The sequence below is a fragment of the Ascidiella aspersa genome, chromosome 1, assembly GCF_963924565.1.
Source record: "Ascidiella aspersa chromosome 1, kaAscAspe10.2, whole genome shotgun sequence".
Classification (NCBI taxonomy): domain Eukaryota; kingdom Metazoa; phylum Chordata; class Ascidiacea; order Phlebobranchia; family Ascidiidae; genus Ascidiella; species Ascidiella aspersa.
This window is the reverse complement of record NC_139447.1, coordinates 4182164-4204059: the sequence shown is the minus strand read 5'-3', so window position 1 is coordinate 4204059 and position 21896 is coordinate 4182164. Positions and strand designations below refer to the sequence as shown.

The 21896-nt window shown below is 37.8% G+C and overlaps 1 protein-coding gene across 1 annotated transcript; it reads right to left on the bottom strand.

The window, feature by feature from the left end:
* Window positions 1–9762: 9762 nt before the first annotated feature.
* LOC146166635 (uncharacterized) lies at window positions 9763–21226 on the bottom strand. Its single transcript, XM_083389381.1, has 9 exons — window positions 21056–21226; window positions 20079–20274; window positions 18999–19166; window positions 14698–14824; window positions 13559–13719; window positions 12686–12877; window positions 11767–11896; window positions 11013–11112; window positions 9763–10017 (listed from the first exon to the last, which is right to left on the bottom strand). Exons 1-9 carry the CDS (start codon window positions 21197–21199, stop codon window positions 9886–9888), a joined length of 1350 nt encoding a protein of 449 aa, XP_083245507.1. The 5' UTR covers window positions 21200–21226; the 3' UTR covers window positions 9763–9885.
* Window positions 21227–21896: the final 670 nt, after the last annotated feature.

Below are 21896 nucleotides of genomic sequence, written 5' to 3'. Positions count from 1 at the left end.
ACGTATCTTTCCCACCGCTCCGCTTTAGGGAAAACCCCACTGCTTTAAGTCCCCCCCAAAAAACGAGGTTAAAAAAACTTCACCCACTGAACCCCTCCCCATCATTTAGTAGCACGTCTCCCCCTTCTCTGAGATGATTCCAGTATTTTTTTTTCACTTTTTTCATTGTTCTTTTTGCAGCCCCGCTGGTTTAGGGGTTTTCTACCTTTCTCCTTTTTTGTTATTTTTTAAGTAAAGAAAAAAACGGTAAAAATAAGTCACCAGATCGGAACAAACGCCGGGAAACCCCCCTCCAGAGAAACCCGACTCCAAAACGCGAAACCGTTTACTCTGTGTGACGTCACAACCTCTGTTTATGACGTAGTTGGTGTGTGGCGCTTGTGTTTTTTTCCACTCGTGCATGACTTGCTTAAAATACACGACAAGTTACAGATGGAGCCTGGTTGTTTGAGCTTTACGTTATTTCCAGCAATGAAAGTTTCTCAACTTGCTCACATTTCAGCCTGTATAGCTCAGTTGATAGAGCGTTGGTCCCGGTATGGCCGGAGGTATTGAGTTTGTTTTTGTAGCCTGCCTTGCTTGCATCATTGATCAACAGATTCGGCGATGGCTTTTCGGTGTACTAATGATACGGAAGCCGTAATCGTTGGTCAAAAAGCAGCTTCCAAGGGGCTAGATCACAGTTGCAATAAACTACAGATTCTCGTGATCTACTATGCTCTTTTATCGGGGATTCTGCAATATTTTAAAGCAGGGTGGTCAACCTACGGACCGCGGGCAATAAATATTGGCTCTTTAAACTACCCTGAAGGCGTATTGTATTACCTGGATTTAAACAATCAACAATGGAAGTTTCGCCAACTCATATCTGAATTCCTAAATGTCACATAAAATGTATTACGGACCACAGAGAACCGGTTTAGAGTTTCACTTCGCAAAGGTTTTAAAAATCAACAAAGTAGGTTTATGTGCTGCATCGGTTTCAAGTATTTGTTAGCTCTACGTATTGAGAGAAGCAATTCAAATATGGAACGTAGTATACCGTTTACTCAAAAAGTGGTGGGTGGTATCGGAGTTCTGATCCATGAACCAAACAGAAAAACTTTTGAACTATTAGGTACGCTTTGTGTGAGTCTGGCAAGAATTTGTAGCTTTGATCCACTGCGAATATTTCAGATTGTTCTGGCATATTACAAACTCAGTCACTTTATGAAAAGTAAACAAAAAGTTCGTTTTTGTCAACAATATAGTCTTTTAAGCATTTCAGTTCATTTCAAGTTGCTGTTATTATTTTCTTGCCAGGGCGAAAAAGATACCGCTTCGTTTAGTTCGCTGTTGGTCTACTGTTCTAAAAACCGGGCATCTCCGAAAGAAAACAAAAACATTTCAAAACCAAGGACGAAGGTCAGCAGCCGAGTTATATCTCCTTATATGACGCTGTAGCGGTAATGGCTCCACGGTCGTTAAACTACTCAGCTGCCGTAAACTTCAAAAAGGTTCCTGGAATCGGAGGCAGGAATAATACTCGGACTAAATCAGAGTGACATGGCGAAAAGCGGGCTTCCCGGACAAAACGACGATTCAGCAACTCCGTTTATGTTTTGTTAAAGCTGACGTGTGTCGGTTTTCCGGCAATTGGACCGAGCCAAAAGCGTCACCGAATGTTGTTTTAAACTTCGGCGCCCAGCCGTGAAAACATAATCGGCATCGCTGCGCAAGAACGCTCTGCAATTTAAAATCCGAGCGGACGTGGTAAAAAAGCTTCGGTGGTTTCACTTTTGTGACGCAAAGGCTGTTCGCCGAAAATGTTGTAGCGGGTAAATTGCCGAATAATTGGAACAGCGCAGTAAAAACCTGAAAGGTCGCCGTCTTTCGGGAAAGTGCAGCGGGCGGTTTTACAGGACCAACGCAAGGACATTTGTAGTTTGACGAGATAAGCAAAAATTATAACAGTGCTGTGAACAAGTCATTTTAAAATGACTTAAGTCCCAGTCAAGTAAATTGAAAAATAACTCAAGCCCAAGTCATTTTGGTAAAAATACTTAAGTCAAGTCAAGTCATTTAAAAGGACAGTGGCCGTTTTTAATTGGCCAACGCACGGATATTTCTAGTTTGACGAGATAAGCAAAAAATCAACGCCATCCGACCGGCTTGGCAGCTTTGCGAAACCACGAAAAAGCTCTGTTTTTCTGCAGCGATAACAGAAAAGCTTCTTTCTCCACGTTATCCTCGATGACTTGCGTCGAAGTAGCGCAACCACAGTGCACTTGACCTCGAGGTTCCCCTTCCGCAATCAGCCGGGCTTCGAGGCCACTTTAAAAGTAGTCGACTTCCTTTTTCAATGCCGTTTTCGTGCCATCTTTGCGCTTATGCAAAAACCTTTGGCGTAGCACGAAAAAAAAATTAGGTGAAATAAACCTTAATGACAAACAAAACGAGACATTACAACAAAAATGCTAGATTTAGTATCCTCTAGGAAATGAGAGACCACGACTATTTCATCTAAGCTTTAAAAAAGCTTAAAAACTTGAAAACCTAAGAGACCAACAATACGGGGTACTATGACAAAAAAATATAAAATTAGCTCTAAAACGACCGTGCTTCATCAGGTCAAAGTAGAAATGTTTTTAAGGTTTGGTTTTGTTGTCCGCTAAGAAATGAGGGACCACGAAATTTTACCTAACTTTGTAAACCTTAAAAACCTAAGCGACCAACAAAACGGAACATATAACAAAAAACTTATAAAATTAGCTCTATAACATAGCGAGGATGTGGCAGCCGAAAGTATACTAATCATGTCCAATGTAATTAATATTGCAACTTGGCTTTCTGACACGAAGCAAAAGTTATGATCATAGAAAGTCCAAATAGAGTTGTGGGCATAATGTAGATGTTGACTCTTTCCCACTCTACTAGTTTTTAAAATAGGGATCGGCCCTGTACGAAGAGGCTGTCCAAAACCTGCTTTAGCAGCTTGAACTTCTCACCGCGGTGTTAATCTTTTATCGCAACAGACATTTCGAAGCCCCGGCGGCGTTTCGTGTCGAGATCGGTGCTATTGTGACGCAACAAGTAATCATCGACGCACTGGTCGGCGGTACCACCCGCCAGAGCAGGACTTTGTTCTGGTTCCACCGGTTCCAGGTCAAGTTTACCCTTTAAAATTCGGTCGTCTGTCACGTCCTGTGACTGACGATTGCCTAAAACGGAGTCGCTGTCTCTCTAGCGTCAGAAATGTGACGTCACGTCTTGGTGAATGCACGATTGCAAGTACGTCATGATATGTATAGCGTGCACACGGGGATTTGGTGGCCACTTCAGACAACTAGATTTTTTTAGCTTTTTAAAATTAGATTAGAATTAGAATTAGACCATTTCAGTTTTTTCAAACTAGATTACGAATACAATTAGATCATTTTGAGTTTTCTCAAATTAGATCAGAATTAGAATTGCCGAATTCTTAAAAACAAAATTTTAACTAAAAGTAGAATTACATTTAATTTTTCACAAACAATTTAGTTTAAATCAAAATTTATTCTAATAGGAATGTGTATTGCAAATCTTTCTGTGATATATTTTATAGGTTTTTGCTTTTATGCTGTAAAATTCATCCAAACAATTGTTTCGACCAAAAGTTTAAATTTAAATTCTTTGGTTTCGACTTAGAGATTAAAAATGCCGTTGGACAAAGTAGCATCTTTGGTAAAATCCGAATTAGATAAGAACTAGAATTAGAGCACACAAGCAAACAAAAAGTTGTTCAAGTCTGTTTGGTGGTTGGGGGCTCGTTGTGCCGTCCAAATTTTGCTAATGTGAAAGTTTGTTTTTTTCTCGTAAAACTAAAGGTCATGAGGTCAATGAAAATTCAAATATCGTTGGCGCTCAATGGCGCAATCCACTCGGCTTAAACCTTTTTATTATTGCACCAAACTTTGCGAAACAAACCGTCAGACAACAAAGAATTTAGTGGCGGTTAAGGCTCTTAAACTAGCAGTCGCCACTCTCGACATTGTAGCTGTCAATCAATTTAAGAGTGCAGTCATTAACCGATTCGTGATAATATGATTGACTGTTGATAAGGAATACAGCAAACCTAAGCAAATATACATACCGTTTGATTTTGAGCATCAGTCAGTTATATTCAAACCAGAGCTCTAACCGTTTCATTTTGACAGGAAATTTGTATAGCGCATTTTTAAACACGCGTATAAGCTATCGGTTTATGCAATCTAATCGCAGTTAGGCAATCGATAAGCTTTCGTTAAAACACAATCGATTGTATTTAAAGTTCAAAGAAAACGCTAATCGCTTGTGTCTTATGGAGCATTTCTGGGTAAACATACACCATGCGCACTTAGCTATACACTTGTTAAATTCGATATAGGCCTGCACCAAATGAGCATAGGAAGATCAAAATTTATACTAAAATGAACTAAAGAACCTTCCGTGAGTTGGTGAATATTTTATCGGCGTACACCTTTTTGTGTTTTGTGTATTTATAGCGGGTTACCTGTGGGTTATAAATATGCACAGTCATGCCTTACCACCAGCATTATACGAAAACAAGTCTGCATCTTTCGTTTCCTACTTTTGTTTACTATGCGCTTCCAGGAAGACGAACGAAACGACGGGACTTTCCCCTCAATCGTGTTACGCAACCGTTCGCAATCTTAACTAAGACCGTAGCTTCAGAGGAGTGACGACCGCCAGTCGTTTCAAAGAATCAGTTGTCATCATCACTCACAGCACAAGTTAATCGAGAAAATATTGCTTCTTGGGCGCACTGATAGATTGGTGCCCGGTCCAAATGCTTTTCAACACACTGTAGTGACATCTAATTTCGTTCCTGCTACAATGGTTGTTAAACCAGGGTGTTAACAAAGTTGGATGAATGCAAGCAGTAAAACATTGTATAAAGTTACACTTTGGGAGCCATTTGTAGTGTGAGCAAGGCATGACTCCTTGATTGCTGGGAGTGTCCGAATTTCGCGGAAAAGTGAAATTGCGCACTGACTGTTACTACCGGACATACTCTTTAAAAGTAATCATCTTTACTAAAAAGCGGCCCAAAATAGCATTTTTTAAGGTTAAGGGTTTCACAACTGCACGTCCAAACGTTATTTCGACTTTTTAAATCCAGCACTTAGAAATAGGCCGAATTTCGCCGTTGGGCCTAACCTGTCAACTGATCCAGCAACCTGTCTCGCCAGGTTCTTAATCTCACGCCAAAGCAAAGGTCAATACAAGTAAACCAGCCAAGCGTAACGAACCCGCCTGAACGGAACAAAAGGCGGTCCAACGAGCTTTCCCACGAAATGAGATTTGCTTCGAACTCCGCCGAGATAACATCTTGTAATTTACGGGGTCTCTTGCTTTTATTCCTGTGCGGTTAGCGATGGAGAAAGAGTATTGATTGCCTGCGCAATTCGACTTGCTGCAAAAGGAAACGCCGCCATTGCGCTCAGTCTGTAAGGTTCACGTTTGTCGGCTATGTAAATAGTGAGCAGTAGAGCGAGCGCGTACGTGATTAAAGGCGGTAAACAACCTTACAGCTTGATAAGAATGAATTATAAAGCCAAAAAGGTCGAATAGATCGACACCATCTTGATTAAGACGTTTCGATTTTTTTTATCTTTAGTTAAATTTGTCACATTAACTGGATACAGGCTTGTATTGAAAACTTCTTAATCAAGATGATGTCGATCTACTCGACCTTTTTGGCTTTGCAATTCATTATCAAGCTACATTATATATTCGTGTATAGTGTACCAAACCTTTTAGCTGTTTTAGCACAATCGCTAAATGGCTATTTTTTAATTCTTAATTAGTGTTACATTGACCCTTCCTTTCTTTAGACACAACCAGCCTCGATATGTAACGTGTGGATGTTTCCGCTTTAGTTCGTTGTACGTTAGTTGCTTGTTTATGTTCTGGATTAAACTATGTCCATGTTAAGACCTCTTTCGAAATTTTACTAACTTATGTTGGCATGTGTAGCCTTAAACACCTCACACGATTTACTACACTGCTTCCCAACCTTTTTCAGTTCGCGACCCACTTTTAATGAAGTTTTATTGTGCGACCCACAATGTGATATGACCAAATTGTTTAGCAATAATTTAAAATGCAAATAATTGAAAATATGTAGTTTAACTGTTACGTAAAATCTGCATCTTTACTACTGACGTACGTACTAAAATAGTTGGCACTGCAAGTGGATTGCCGCGCAGTCAATTTGCAAACTGCACCAATCAAAACGACATTTCATTTCAGCAAACGGTTGAGCAGACCTTGGACAAATCACTCCCGTTAAGTGATCATGTCGTTTTGTGACTACATGACTATTATTTTAATATTCTGCTCGTTTTAATCTTGTTGGAAAGTATGAGGGGAATGTAATCGTGAATCAGCAACCTTCCCACGAATGCAGTGGAATTAATCAGCATTAGAGCGCTAATTACTACTGCTATTGCGTTCTCGATTCTCTTCGAGTCGTTCGATTTGAAATCACGTTCAGAAAGGCCCACATTGATACACACACGCTGGTAATAAATTTCCGCATCATTGTTTTTCGTTAACTAGTGGCGTGACGATCGGTCGTTCAGCAATTACAGCCGCAATGCAAACAACTTGCAGTCGGGTACACGAACTTTGGGCTTGCACCAGATCTGCTAGCCAGCCGTCGCCCCTCGCGCGCCCCTTTGTTGTTCACTGTTACGTCACACACGCACGTCGCACGCGACCCTGTGCGCAAATGCACCACAACAAAAGCACGTGATCGTAACCAGTTCGTCGTACATTGGTGTTTACACTCTGAAGGCTGGACACAACCGGAGAGCGCTCGCGTTTTTTACGACCGGCAACGAAGTGGCGCATGCAAAATTGGCCTTGCAATAGATCATCATTGTAGTGTTGTAATGACAAGTGCACTTAAGTCACTGTTTGCAAATAAATGAGTTGACTTAACTTAAGTATTTTGGACGAATGACTTGACTTGGACTTTTAGTCATTTCAAAATGACTTGTTTACAACACTGGATCGTTTTACAGTTAAGCTTGTGATACAATTGTTTGTATAGCGCTTTTGACAACCGTGCCTTAATGCCGTGTTTTCCCCTTTGATGAATAAACACGACAGCTTGTAAAGCAGGGTTCAATAAACACGACAGCTTATAAAGCAGTGTTCTTTTGTTACATGGAAACGATTGCTTTTTCGCACTAAACGTTTGCGTAACAACTTGATCGACTAATTTTTCTTGCAGCACGTCACGACTCATCAGCTCTTAAATTGTTCTTGATTTCGCGGAAAACTTGAGTTTTTCTGTAGCAAGGGCTTTTTGGTGCACACTGATGGGGTTCCGATAATCAGCTTCGGGGCGCACAAGGTCACCAAGGTCCTATAGGTTCACAATGTTATAAAATGTGCTGAAGTGGCAGCTAAGCTATATAAGGTAAAGCAGCGACAACGAAACTTGTAAAAAATTTTAAAGTTTGCATACAGACCAGTGGTATATTTGCAGTTCGGCTACCAAACAAAGAAGTCAAAGAGTGTTTCCACTTCCAGTGTTGTCAATCTCGTTTCTTGTGTTTGTTTTTCTCCCGCGAACGCTCGAGAACATTTCGTCGAACTGGAAAAACACGAAAAAGCCATCACTCTGTGACCTTGGCAAGACGGTGCCTTTCGGATACAGTTTTCTCGGCTAAAATAATGTTTCACGCGTCCATTTGTAGATTTACCGACTCCTCGTATTATCAAGAACGTTAACTGGGCATATTTTTCCCTGCTTTTGTGTTCTTGTTCGCATTTCGAGCTATACAACACTTGTGGAAATTGAAGACGGCCGTGTCAGAGACGTAGCCAGGGTATTTTGCGCCCCGGGGGCAAAATATAAAATTGCCGCCCCCTCCATGTTTAATTACATTTTTTATTACCTTAACATAATATACGTCACTTTACACGGAAAAACAATTCAAATTTTAATAAAGATTTGTATTTAAAGAAGAAGCAGCCTCATTTTGGCATCCATAAGCCTTAGTTTGGCGTCCCTGCCCTTGGCGCCCGGGGACATATGCACCCCCACCCCCACTCCCCCAACCGTTGAACCGTGTCAATTGGCTGATTCGGTTCCATCGGGGACGTTTGGGTCCAGCCGTCATTGGGTGGTTGTACGTCACTGCGACGAAGGGTAAATATTGTCAGAGCGGCCCGAGAGGGCTCGTATGTTGTAAGGTACGGTAAAGCACAGCGCTATGGACAGCAACAACAACAGCAGAAGAAGCAACAACAACCTTGTGCTGGAGTGTCCGCTTACTGGCCGATCGAAAACTAATGTTTGACAAACCGATTTTACCCCGGAAGCAAACACTTCAATTTGCCGAGTGACGTAACACTGCTTTTGAGCCTGGTGTAAATATACCAGTTCGTCTTTAATTTTGGTTGGGACGAGGAATGGTAGATAGCCTACCTATGGTAGTTTATTCCGATATATAAAAAAATTCACCACTAGTTAACGAACAAGTACCGCGGTCTAATTCGATACCAAATGACAACATTACTGCGGACAAAACAAACAACACAATTAGATTATAACATTCAATGATGTGTTTATTTAAGTGTAAAGACCATATTTCGCACCAGCGGTATAATTGCTACAATTTGGTTTAACCTAATATTTTTTGATATATTTACCTTTCCAAGTAATCAGGTACCTCAACATACTAAGCTGCCAGTTTGCCCAGTTTGCACAGTTTTCTCCATTTTTATCTGAGCACTGTAAGGCAAACATTGTTAATACTTGGCCCAAGTAGAACAGAAGCTTTTGTATTACACATTGCGAAAATTACTAGCAAACCGATGTTAAAATAAGTACAACTAATATTGAGTCTTGGTGCTGCTGTAGGCCATAAGCCACTCTAATCCAGAACGGTGCAACTTAATATTTTACTATTTGCTTGGCAAATGAGAGATATACATTCCAACCTTAAGCGGCAAGGTTCGAATCTTTTTTGCCACGACTCACGGCTCCGATCCGATATTATCGGACATAAAATATAACACCCATGTTTGAAGTGGGTTTGGTTTAGTTTTAGGGGTTTACTGACTTTCACGAAGCTGATGGTTGTCCCGACTGACCAAACAAGTTCTGCTGTTGCTAAATTTGCGTCTAGGCTTGTTTATTAACGCGCGACAGTCAAGTTTATACTTTTTGCAGACCTGGTCACAGTGAAAGTGTCTGTAGTATCAATTCAATAGAAAGCCAAGCGAGAGAAACATGATCAAAACGAAGAAAACACTAGTGAAAAAAAAATCTCACTAGTGAAAAATGAAAGCGAAATCAACAGAACTCCACTTTTAGGTAAAATGGGATAATTAAGGAAACACAGGGTGGTACATTTTCGAAATACGATAGTCTTAATTTCTTCAGCAAATTTTAAATTAACATAAATTATGGAACACAAACGTGTTTTTTTTAGTAATTTCAATAAAAATATTAAAGCCATTATATTCGAAACAAATGTCGATTTTGTCGAATAATAATGGATTAAATATTTTTATTGAAATTACTAAAATGAATTACATTTTAAATTATTTATGTTTTTACTAGATATTCACTATAGTGTCTGAATAGAGTAGGGGGTGTTTTTTGTCAGTTTTCTTTTTTTCATTGTCAGAAATGACATGTTCAAATTCGTACGTATTTGGCATATTTTGACTCATTTAAACATTGTGCAATGTCTTTCAAAGGCGTTCAATCATTTTAAAAGTCAAAAAGCGTTTATCTAGATTCATTGAGTACAATACAATAGGCTACAGTGGACCAATTCGGTCAAAATGTCGATTTGATACGCAATTTTGCGCGCGCGGCCATCTAGCGGCAAAGAAATATTAGTATTTGAAGTGCGTGATGTCGTGAGAGACTTGCTTCCTTTTCTTAACTTCCTCGGAGGTGAAGTCGGGGTGAATGACGAAGTGGCTCTTGAATGGAGAACGAACTGTTTGAAAGAAGCTCACTTTGCACTGAGAAACAAAAAAGTCGAATGTACAATAAAGCAAACCCCCGTCCGAATTCACGACAACAGTTAGGTCTCATAATTAAACAAGAAAACCCGACGAATTGTCCACTAAACAACCACATAAATTTGACGGTGCTGAAAACCCGAAACTCTTTCAAATATAGATATATTTTAAAATTGTTTACTAAAAAAAAATTGGTTAAACAGAACCGTTGCTATCCGATTAACGTTATTCCTTTCAACTTAACTATTCTTGACACATTTATTTGTTCCCTGGGTTGTCATATTATCTTGATCGGGATTCCCTAACTCTTTCCTTCACTGCTATTTAAACAAATCAGTGAGATAAAAAAGAAGAAGACCGGTTGTGATTAAGGCATCAGCTTTGGATTAACCTCATATTACTATTAATATTTGCCATTATGTATTGCTATGTTTAAAGTGGATTTGAAAATGGTTTACTGCTCATTCTACCTAATTAGGTGCGACAAAGAAAATTAAAATGTTCTGTTATCTTCCTGTGAGGGGCTAGCTCAATAAGGCCAGAAAAAAGTCTGTGTTGAGATTTGAACTCACGATCTCAGCATTTTATATATCCTTATTCCTGGAAATTCGTCCTGATTTTAGTGTAGTCGAACTATCTGTGTAAAAAACATCTTGCTATATTTGCAAAAGAAGAAATAATATTGAAACACTTTAACATTTCTTGTGCATATCTTCCCTTCACTGCTATTTAAACAAATCAGTGGGATTATAAAAAACGATCTTTCGTGAGTAAAGCATCAGCTATTTGACCTATCTTAACCCTTCAGAATGCAAAAAACGTTTCCCAAACGCAGAACTAGTGAGAAGGAAACACTTCCACATTACTTGTGCTGATTTCAGGAAATTCGTATTAATTTTAGTGAAGTCGAAATATCTGTGTAAATACATCTTTTTGCTGTGTTAAATTTGCAAAAAAGTGGTATTGAAAGACTTCGACGTGCTGATGATCGCTACCTGATAATCTTGGGCTCCTGTCTTCTTCTTTGATGGATAAGTGTGCATTGGAACGGCGGCGTACTTCCGGTCACTTTTTGAAATCGGATATGACGTAGTTCTGTGAAACAAACACGATTTTTCTCGGTCTAGAATTCGCCTCCATTTCGCATCGATTCAATTTCAACTATATTCAAACGTGTAAAATGAAATTGGTTAGAACTAATTGGTTAGAGCTCCTGATGAAATTGGTTAGAGCTGCTTGGATTTGAAGTAGGCCTACTGCGCTTTCTGTCGTTTAAATAACTGAACTTTTAAGTTATAGGCTTCTATACGCAGTTAAAGTTCTAATCTGGTTATATAGTTTAGGCCAAAGCCTGTAAATAGAATCAGGTCAAAAATTCTTTGAAGCTTTTAATTGCCGAAAGTTTTGCTTTCGATGGGTTTAATTTGACATTTTTAGGTAAAAAAATTACATCTTCCTTTGACAGAATGCGAATTTGCGCACTACCGTAGCTTAACTTACATTTATACTGTGCTCAGAGCGATTAAATTGCGAGAAAGTGCAAATAAGTGGCTAACAAAGTGGGGTCAGTTAAGTAGTTTGAGCGGTTCCGCGAAAGAAAAGTTATATGTTCTTTTCGGCGTACTAATGATACGCAAGCTGTAATCGTTGGTCAAAAAGCAGCTTCAGAAGAGCTAGATCACAGTTGTTAACACACAAATGTGTGTGCATGTTTCATTTAAATGTCCTATAAAAAACTTTAGGACCAACCTCATCTTATCCATGTAGAAGTTGAGGTCCCGTTCCTCAGCGGGAGCAGGATCAATCCTGGTGTCCTGACCCTTAAGTCTGTAGTTCCGCTGATCCCGATGCGGATACTGGGTAGAGGAGGACACAAGACCTGTAAAGTTAAAAAAACAGCGTTTTGTTGTTTGTTGCAACTTTTCCGGTTCCTTGTTTTGCGTCAAGGCCAACTTTTCTTTAACTCTAATCGAAACTAGTTTCTACACGGTTTGGCATGCTGCAATATTCGTTAGACACATATTTAGGATTATGAAATTAAAAACTAAATAAAACTAAAATTCAGAGATATTTTCACTAATTCTTTGAATGAATTTGCGTATTAATGGCTTTTAAAAAAACCCATGGTTTTCCAAAAGTCTTTAAATAGTCTTTGATTTGTTTTTCACCGGTACCAGTAATTCAAAATCGTGCAGTTTAAAACCGTGCCTAATTTGATGCCCCATAATTTGCAACCTTAAATCCTTAGAGCTAACTGCAATAAGCTGCCGCATACCGAATTTAACTTTCTGGTGACACTGTTTATTATGCTTTTAAAATATAAAGCTTGTGCATTGTACGCATGCTTGACGTTGAAAAGTCCGAAAAAGAATTTAACAGTCGGTTTACATTTTACAACAATTGTCGTCTTACAATCCACGATAACGAACCGATTTTAAAATAGTAAACGCTCTTTCCTGAGTTTAAAAATAAAAATTTATTCAAATAAACCTGTCGGAAAAAAATTATTGGTCAAGCAATAAGTTGGTTAAAAAAACACAATTTTTTTAACAAATTAATACCGCTGGTTTGCCTAAACTTCCTTGTTTACTACTAACCCTATATAACAGTGCTTTTCAAACGTTTAAAAGAACTGTTTAACACGTTTTCGTGAGTGCTAAAAAGTCACCTGCCATCTTCTTCACCGGCGCCGAGGTCACGTGACGTTTCGCGTAGTGCGCCACCCCGTGGCCACGTTGCGGGGGGTCGCCGAGGGGGAGGCTTTGTGCGCGCATCAGGAAATCACGGCTTTCCGGGGTCTGGGGCACCCCGTCCGGACGCGGGGAGACCTGCTTCAGCATTTTGAATACAACCTGTTTTTCTGCAGAGGTGAACAACAACAATAAGATTGCCAACACCAAATTACAATTAATGGCCATTTGACGCTGTAAAACTACAACACACCAGCACAGTGGTTCCAAACGTTTTTTGTTTTGCGGAACACCCCAGAAATAATTTATATATTTCGACACCCATCATAGCATTTTCGTTAAGTGTTTTAATGTAGTGTTACAAAAAAAGACCCTAAGAGAACATCCATGAACACTACGCAATGTAGAAAAAGTATAAGTATTTGTTGTGTTCCAATCGCACACATCCGTTATAGATTCCTATAAACCTGTCGGCACATTTGGCACCTTTGAACATTAAAAACGAAACTTTTGGGTCAAGGGGGAACCTATGGAGCTTGAACGTTTATCCCTATTTGTCTGAATATTATGACAAAAAGTACGATGCTTTGCGATATGAGGCACTTTGATGCAAATAGCGAAAAAATGCTTGTATGATTCACATTGTCACACACTTAAAAAAAACCGGTAGGAAACCACTATACTCTAGAACAATCAGATAAACAGTCACCTGTCAAAACAGGGCGATTTTTTCTGTTTCAACGCAAGTTAAAAATCGAATGTTAAAACTTAAGCTAAACTTAAGCAATTTTCTACTCACGCAATAATACAAAAAAAATAACATTAATTTTATTCTGTCATAGTCGGCTCACCGTAGTTGCTCGCGTGTTGGGCCCATTCTTCCAAACGTGACGTCATATTCTCAGTATCCATGTGACCGCCTTTTGCTGTTTGCTGGGGGTAATGGGTAAAGCCTTTGGTTCCGGGTGGGGCTGAGACGATCCGCTTTTTTCTTGCCTCTTTTTGCGGGTCTCTTAAAAGCAGAAAAAGTATCTTTGTCTAGTGCAGGGTTCTTAAACTCATTATTACCGCAGATCCCTAAATTCGGTTTTTGCTTTGCGTGGATTACGGTAGGCAAAAAATTCTAAAATGACGTCATAAATTGACGTCAGAATACAATAAACTTCGTAAATCTGGTGATTTCGATCCAAAAATGTGAAAGTCAAATGAAAAAAAAAATGTGAAAGTCAAATGAGTCTGAATACATTCAGCACAAATCAGTTTTATTTTTAATTAAACTGTTTTCTTTGAAAAAATAATTACTGCTTAAATATACACTAATATTTCAATTATACCTTCGTGGACCCCCTAAAACTAGTTCATGGACCTCTGGGCGTCCATGGACCCCAGTTCAAGAACCCCTGGTCTAGCGGCTCTTTCGTTAGATCTTACTAGTTGCGCTTGCGCTTTAAAATGAGTCGACCTTGTACATTGTCTAAGGATTTTCGTGTTGGTTTTACGGCGCGCAGTTTGCTTTTGTTCGTCATTTCGTGAATTTAATATCGTGAATGAGTGACGTGGCTTAATGAAAAGACGAGGTGGGTCGTAATTTCAGACAGTCTGTGTGGTAAAACCTGAACAAGCATCCTTTGGTAAGGTCGACTAATTTTTTTACGCTTTGAAAAAGATGTTTTTTTGTGCTGCGCAATGGTTGACTGGGGGTTATACAATGTCTAATATTAATCTGACCAAAAGTCTTCCAACGTTGAAATACCGTTGGAAAATATTTTTGTTAGGAGCAAAAGAAACAGAACGCTCTAAAAATCCCGGGAATGTTATTTTAAGTCATTAGAAATAGCAAGTCGTGCAATTTTACTGTTTACCTAGTTCAAGTTCCCAATATAACCCAAAAATCGTTAAGTCACTTTATATCTATAAAAACTATTTGAAATTTACCACAGAACAAAAAATTGACCAGCCAAACGAGTCGTTAATTCGTTTTATAACTCACCTAACCCAATGTGGCTTGTGCTGATCGTTAGGCACGGATACCTTGGAATCTTGCCAGACCTGGCGCTGCGGGATTGGCGTTGTCAGTCGGGTTTTGCCCTTAATCTCCTGATTGATCCGTACCGAACCTGAAATACGTGTAACTTTACGTTAGAGCTTTTTCGACAGATTTTGGTGAGTCTGCAATGGCTTTTGGTGTAGCCTACTAACGATATGTAAGCGTAATCTTTAGTCAAACCGCAGCTTCAGAAGGACTAGGTTACAGTTCTAAGACATATGTGTGTATCCTCATTGAATTAGAGCTTTATGTTGGAATTAAGTCTCGTGTATTTATTTCTCGTGTAAGTCAGGTCCAACGTACAGGTCCTGTAAATTTCTGTTTTATCTTACTGCTAGGAAAAGCATTTGTAATTTTACCAATTGTTATTTTGTAGATTGTTGGTTTAAGTGTGAAGCCCTAAAGTGTTTTGTCAGTGTTTTTTTGTGGTAGAGAAATATTTCTCACAAGAATGACAGTTAAAATATAATATTTTCAAGCAAATCTTGTTTAAAGTTTTTACATTGATAACCAAGGAAAACGTTGCTTCAAAAGTAGTATAACCTAGATAAGACAAACATAACCATAGCTTTAAACGAAACTGGCGCCATAGTGTTGCCCTTTAAAATTGATAGAACGCTTTATTAGGCTTGTCCAGACAAAAATTCGTCATTTTTTTGTAATGACGTAACACGTGATCGACCAGGTGAAATGTGGCGATCGACGTGTTGGCTGCATCTACATAAACCAGGGTGGTTCAAACCCAGGCCCGCGGGCCAGATGTGGCCAACGACATCATTGTTCGTTGCCCGCGAAGTACTGTTAAATTATTGTAATACGTACAGTTGAGGGTTTAATCAAAGAAACAAAAAAGACTAACGATCAGCAAACATACTGCAATTGTTTGGTTATGATTACATTTTTCCGGTTACACCATTAAATAAACCAGTTTACTATCGCTCATCAAGTTCGGATCCAGGGGTGGCAAGAACATGTAATTTTTGATATGTGTTAGACGAGTTTGAAAGTCGCAGTACGTCCTATATGGAACTTTCTAAAATGGCTGTTTTGCAAACCTTAATAAGTATATGTTTGCGTTTTGTTAGTTATATTTGCGCTTTGTTTTCCATCGTTTTAATATAAACATAACATAAAAGGCCCTGGATAAATTACTATTTTTGCCTAAATTAAAAGTTTTGTCAAATACACAATATTTTTCGCGCTTCGCGAGCACCATGTTCCCAGTCTCATAGTTATCATTCGATTTCATTTTCGCACAAGTTCCACGATAGCAGAATGTTTCTAGAGCTAATGTCTTTCGACGTTACTTTTTGACGATGCTTTGTGGCGTCATGTTTAAACATTTTATGCCCCGACCAAACGAAAATCATTGATCCGCCCCTGGCACGCATGTAGCACTTTATGTGGCCCGCAAAGCACATGCAAGAAATATTGTGGCCCGCGATGCTGTCAACCTTGGACCACCCTGAGACCATTGACTTTCAATCTTTTGCACCCCGCCAATGTTCACGATTTAGAAAAACACACGATACAACGCAAGGGCGGTCTCTCAAGTCCGAAACTAAACTTCAAAATAACTGGCTACCGTACTTAATAAAATAAGGTAGCCAATGCACGTTGCCCTTCGTTTTACTACTACCTTTTCCTGCAACACACTGTCATAATGTCATTCTCATACATAACAAATGACCGGAGTCTAAACAAATGAAAAAAATTTTATTATTTTTGCCTAACAAAATTTAAATTAGTTTCCGCCATAGAGTAAATGTTAATTTAGTGCTATTTTCCCATTGAAGTTTTATGCCACTTTCCAATTTAAGGAAATATCTATAACAAAATATGCATTTTGTGTGCTGCAGGGGCTCTCGTGTATTGCTAGCCTAAAATGAATTTGTTTTTTCATGCCGATTTAACGCATTGAAACGCAGCAGAAGAATAAACCACCCTTTACCTGGCTTGAAGTTCTGCCTGAGCGATGGCGGCATTCTCCTTTTAGCAGCCGCTATGATATTGGGCGAAATTTTCGGCAGGCCCATGAGTAACCTCCATTTTACAATGTCGGGGTTGTCACGGGGCTTCATTGTTTATAAAATGTTTGCAATTGTATAAATAGGAACTATATTGGCTATGGAGGCTAAGTCTTTCTAAAAGTGAAATCTATTTAAAAATATCCCTGTTTATTTGCTGATCAGACCGCTTCTACCGCAGATAGCCCATTTTTGGCTATTTAATTTATGTGGTGGCGGCAGCTAATTTGAAGATATCACGGTCATTCTCTGCTTCCTGGGAATCCTTTGCCCAAACAATAAACATATCTATCCATCTATGTAGGGCGCAGACACCCCAAAGACTAAAAAACAGTATTATCTGCCACCTGACGAGCTGCATTAGGCTTTTTGTGGTTTAGTTTTCTGATGTTGTCGGTAGAATCCAAATTATGAATTGGAATTTACTTCCGAGGCGAAACGCTTGCGAATAAGTTAATTTTTTTATTCCAAAGGCTAAATAACTACAAACGTTGTTCATAACAATAAACTCGATGTATAAAAAGTTTCAATTGGTCTGTGACCACCTTTGGCCCGTTGCTTATATTTTATAAGCTGCTTTACAGTCACAATAAACCATATTTCTGTTTACCTTAAAATTATGGAACATATTGATGAATAAATTACACTCGTAAGGCGGACTTTTCCCCACTCTTACCAGCTATACAGCATTTTTTAATCGCAACATTATATCAGTTCCTCGTTACGGTATGGCCTGCCATGACTAATTCTACTCTAATGGGGCCTCCAGTCAAAACAATTGTCTAACCCTGCTTTAGAATGTCTTCTTTAGCGACCAAAATGTCTGATTTCTTTTGAGACCAAAAAGTCTCTTTCTTAAAAACGAATCGTTTCAGACTATGCTGTCCTGAAATAAACCCCAATGTATCTTTCTATTGTCGTTTTGCGATTGCGCCCAACTGCCTGCTGTCACCTCTCTGTCTCTTGAGCAGATTTAAGCCATTAGGAAGCCGAAGCTTGTGTCGGGCACCCGCCTCTGACAACTTATAAGGTATCAGGTACCAGCGCATGAAAGATATCCTTTTGTGGGACGTGCTGATCATAATAGGGCACAATGCCCACCGGGCGTAGCAAAGGACACCCTTGAAGGTGAAAAGGCAAAGGGGCACTGCGCCAGTGTGGAAGCTTTTTACATTGGACAAGTATAAGGAAAGGAAAATAACCTTTCACCTTACGACATAGCAGACATGATACTGTATGCTCTGCTAAATAACGTTAAGCTTAGTTTCTGTTAAGGTTAATCATCGCGTATTGACTGCGACTTAGCGTAAAAATCGCGTAGTATCTTGTTTCAGACAGTAAAAGAGGTTGTTCCTGTGTAATAAGGTGTTTTTCGCGTGTTTTGTTTTACAGTTTGAATGATGAGCGTAGTGAGATCATATATTAGCAATGTGGTCAACCTATAGAACGGTGCAATAGATGGCCATTAGGTATGTCGTTTTAAAGTTTATAATACTACTATATTTCTTACACAGTTAAGAATCAGAGGAAACTGTCTAAATGTGCTGTAAGATAATATTTACAAACGGGACGATTTTTTGGCATGTCTGTAATTTTGTAGTAATTTTGCGTCCATGGTGTTTTTCTTAACCGATATAGTTTTGTTTCAAGTATAAATCAGGGCTGTTTAGTTCCACCAAAACGGGATAAATTTTACCTTATAATTTTCTTAAGCAGAATATTTTTTTTTATCGAACAACTCGATTTACATTATAACTTTTTTAAATTGTGCTAAACAGAGCAACGAAATTAAAGAGTACATCTAATTTTGTTTACCATATTATGTAAATTATAAAACCATCTTTAAATGGGCATACAATTAAATGATACAATAGTAGTTGTCAATTGTAACACTTTAGCGTTGATATTGCGTACTTGAAGTTGCGCAGTGCCTGCAATAATCTGTTTGTCGGAAAGCCTTTTGGAGCGTTGCAGCTTACGATAACCACTGAGCGTATGCCTCTACAGGTGGTTATCGTGATTAGAACGGTGTCGGTTAGTGTTTGGGTGAGGGTGGGCCAAGTTTTATTGTTTAACACTATTACTTGACTCATCCAAACCCAAACGCTAACCGGTACCCTAACCCAAATAATGTTCGTTGTGATAGGATTCTAGATGAGCGCCCCAAAATGTGGTAGGATTGCGGACCAGCGCCGCAATTCACAGAAAATTACTTACGGTCCCTCTTCGATTCTCCAAGCAACTGCTTAGGAGGGTACTTTTCGATTCCGATTGCAGAGGCAGGCCGGTTGCTATAGCCGTGTCCCGCGATGCGCATTGGAGTTGATGCTGATTGAACCGAAGGGTAGCGACCTGCGTAGCAGTTTTGTTGGAAAGGCGTAGGACCTGTTTGACAGTTCAGGAGTAAAGTAAAGTTTGTAAATTGTTGCATTACAGTTACACTGTCTATAAGTATTATACCAAACATTCCAAAAAGCTGAGCTGTGCTACATTGACTTAAACTAATTAACAAGTTTAACTCGAAAATTATTATCAATTTAATGACGCATAATTATTTGAATATTTAGTGTTTACCTCCGTGGTTAATCAGACTTTTTGTACGTTTAAAATCCTTTACAATTAAAATTGAAAAATAATATTCTTGTAAAAATATTTTGATGAACATTTTTTTATCATACTAAGTTTTGGCATATTTAACTTTAATTAGTATTTTTTTTAATTTTTTTTGGTTACGCTTATTTGCACCTAAAAATACTTGCCATATTGTCCTTTTTTAATAATTTTTAAATTCATTTAATTTCTAGTTTTGTAATTATTTCCTCATAAAAAGTTTTTGATATCAGTTAAAACTATTTTATTTTAGTGTGTGAATTACAAGACATTGATTTGGATAATATTAAAATAGGTTCGTATGTTGAATTATATTTTTAACCTTAATTATTGTAGAGTTAAATTTATAAGTTCAAAATTTTGTTTAACATGCACAGTTTTTATTTTGTTTCTACAAAATTTTGTATTGCATTATGTTTGTTTTAATATCTTAATTTTGGGTATTAGACTTTTTTTAAGAAAGCATTTAAATAGAGTATAATCAGTACTTTAGTGTATGTTACATTTTTTAAAATTTTTGCTTATTTAAATTTAGAGTTTAGAATAAAATAGTTTCAACTGTCTTTTGTTTTTCACCTTTAATTGTGATATGCAATCGCTATATAATGTAATTATATATATTATATACTTTAGCCCAACAAATTTATATCAACATATTCATTTATTTTTACCAAAACTTTTTCTTACTTCTAGGGCGATATGGTGATTTTGTAAAGCTTCTTTCTAAAGTTGGTGATCCAAAATGTTGTGTACGATTAAACGTATCTTCACGGTTCTGTTGAGGTGCTTGATAAATTTCTGTTAGATATTTGTGGACAGCATTTCTTACTCTTTTTTGAAGTTGAATACTTTCATCAGGATCATATCTTGGTTCCAAAAAGTTCTGGAAACAAACAAATAAATTTCTATAACTTTTTTTCAACAGTTTCTTGTTGACAACATATAATATATATACTAAAATCTGATTGACGTTATCATGCAACCAATAACACACAAGCTATTATCAATAAGAATAACAGGTTTGTCTTCTATGCTCGTCCTAAAAGTATTTTCAACAAAATGACATTCACTAGATTGGTGCAACATATGATGCTCATTTCAAGGATAAAAATTGACCCATAAATATGACATTATTGGCAACCTATAGGTAAATAAATACCCACCTGTTTTTATCCCTGACTGTCCACATTTAACGGAACAAATATTTCATGCTTATAGTAAACACCACTGTATGGTATTGCTACGGCAACTTTGTGATTGTTTGTATCACATTACAACCAGTAGCAGGATTATTTCAGTTGTGACATACATTTTACGTTTACACAAAATTCAATCTGTGGCTCTTTTCAAAAATTCCTTTTTAGATTTACACATTTTTTCTGTATATGTTTTGTAGGGATGGGCCCTGGAGTTTGAATACCTTTTTATTTTATATATAAAATCCAAGTATTTTACAAATTTTTAAATAGAAGCGCTGTACAAAATATAATGTTTGCATTTTTATGGTTTTGTAATTTAGCAAAATATTGAAATACAAACAAGTGAACAGCCTATTCAATACAAGAGTACATATAAAGTATGGGAGTACCTTGATTGCAGCATTATGTAAAAAAGGAAAATATACTTGTTATGAACAAAACTAATATTGTCTAAATATATCAAACCTGTGGTGGGTGGGGTCTGTTTTTCCTGTAAACTGATGTTGGTTTTATTGTAGAACAATCCACTGAAAATCTTTGTTTGTAATCGTTGTAATATACAGAAACACCTGTTCGCTTGCTCTCAGGAACAAACTTATCAATTCTCATTTTGTTTTTGTATATATGACTTTAAACCCTAAAAAGTCTAAACAATGCAGTAGGCAACAGTTAGCAACTGTAAAAAATAGTCATTGATAAAATATTTTGTTTATTGTTATATTAGTAAAGTCTAATAAAAAAAAAAATGGAAATTAACAAATGATTTTGGCCTTCTTTTTATTTATATTATTTATAGCTTGTTAAAGCTCTACACTGAAATGCTACTATTGAAACTCTGTTTAATATGTAAGAAAAGAACATAAAGCTTAGTATTAAAATAACAATCAAAACTGCTATTATAACCAATAAATGTTAATAAATATAAAACGGTTTCTTGTATACAGCTCGGAAACAGATATATGCACCTTTTTTCAACTTGACACAATTCAATTGCTTCACTACAACAATTATACGAGTTCTAGCACCTACTTGACTTAAGAACCTGTATAAAGAATGATCCAAAATAGCAGTTGTTGACACAGCACCATTACACAAAACAGCGGTGCTGAGCCGCCTTTGTCCTTAAATGATTTTGTATGGAATAAAAGACCTAAAACAAGCGCCAGTGAATCGATTTGGGCTGGTCTTTATTTTGACTAAAGATAGTGTTCTGTTGTCTGACCAAAGATAACAAAAGCCGCATGCCGGAAAAAGCATTGTATCATTTTCTAATCTGTAACAAAAGCTTGAGATGATGATTTAAACA

Bases quoted from the DNA above. Each gene is read 5' to 3' on its own strand.
- LOC146166635 (XM_083389381.1), bottom strand. From the start codon at position 21,199: ATGAGAATTGATAAGTTTGTTCCTGAGAGCAAGCGAACAGGTGTTTCT. The intron at 11,113-11,766 runs GTTGGTCCTAAA...TTTGTTTCACAG, and splicing joins TTCTACATGGATAAGATGAG to AACTACGTCATATCCGATTT. The intron at 10,018-11,012 runs GTAGCGATCATC...TTTGTTTCTCAG, and splicing joins CAGGAGCCCAAGATTATCAG to TGCAAAGTGAGCTTCTTTCA.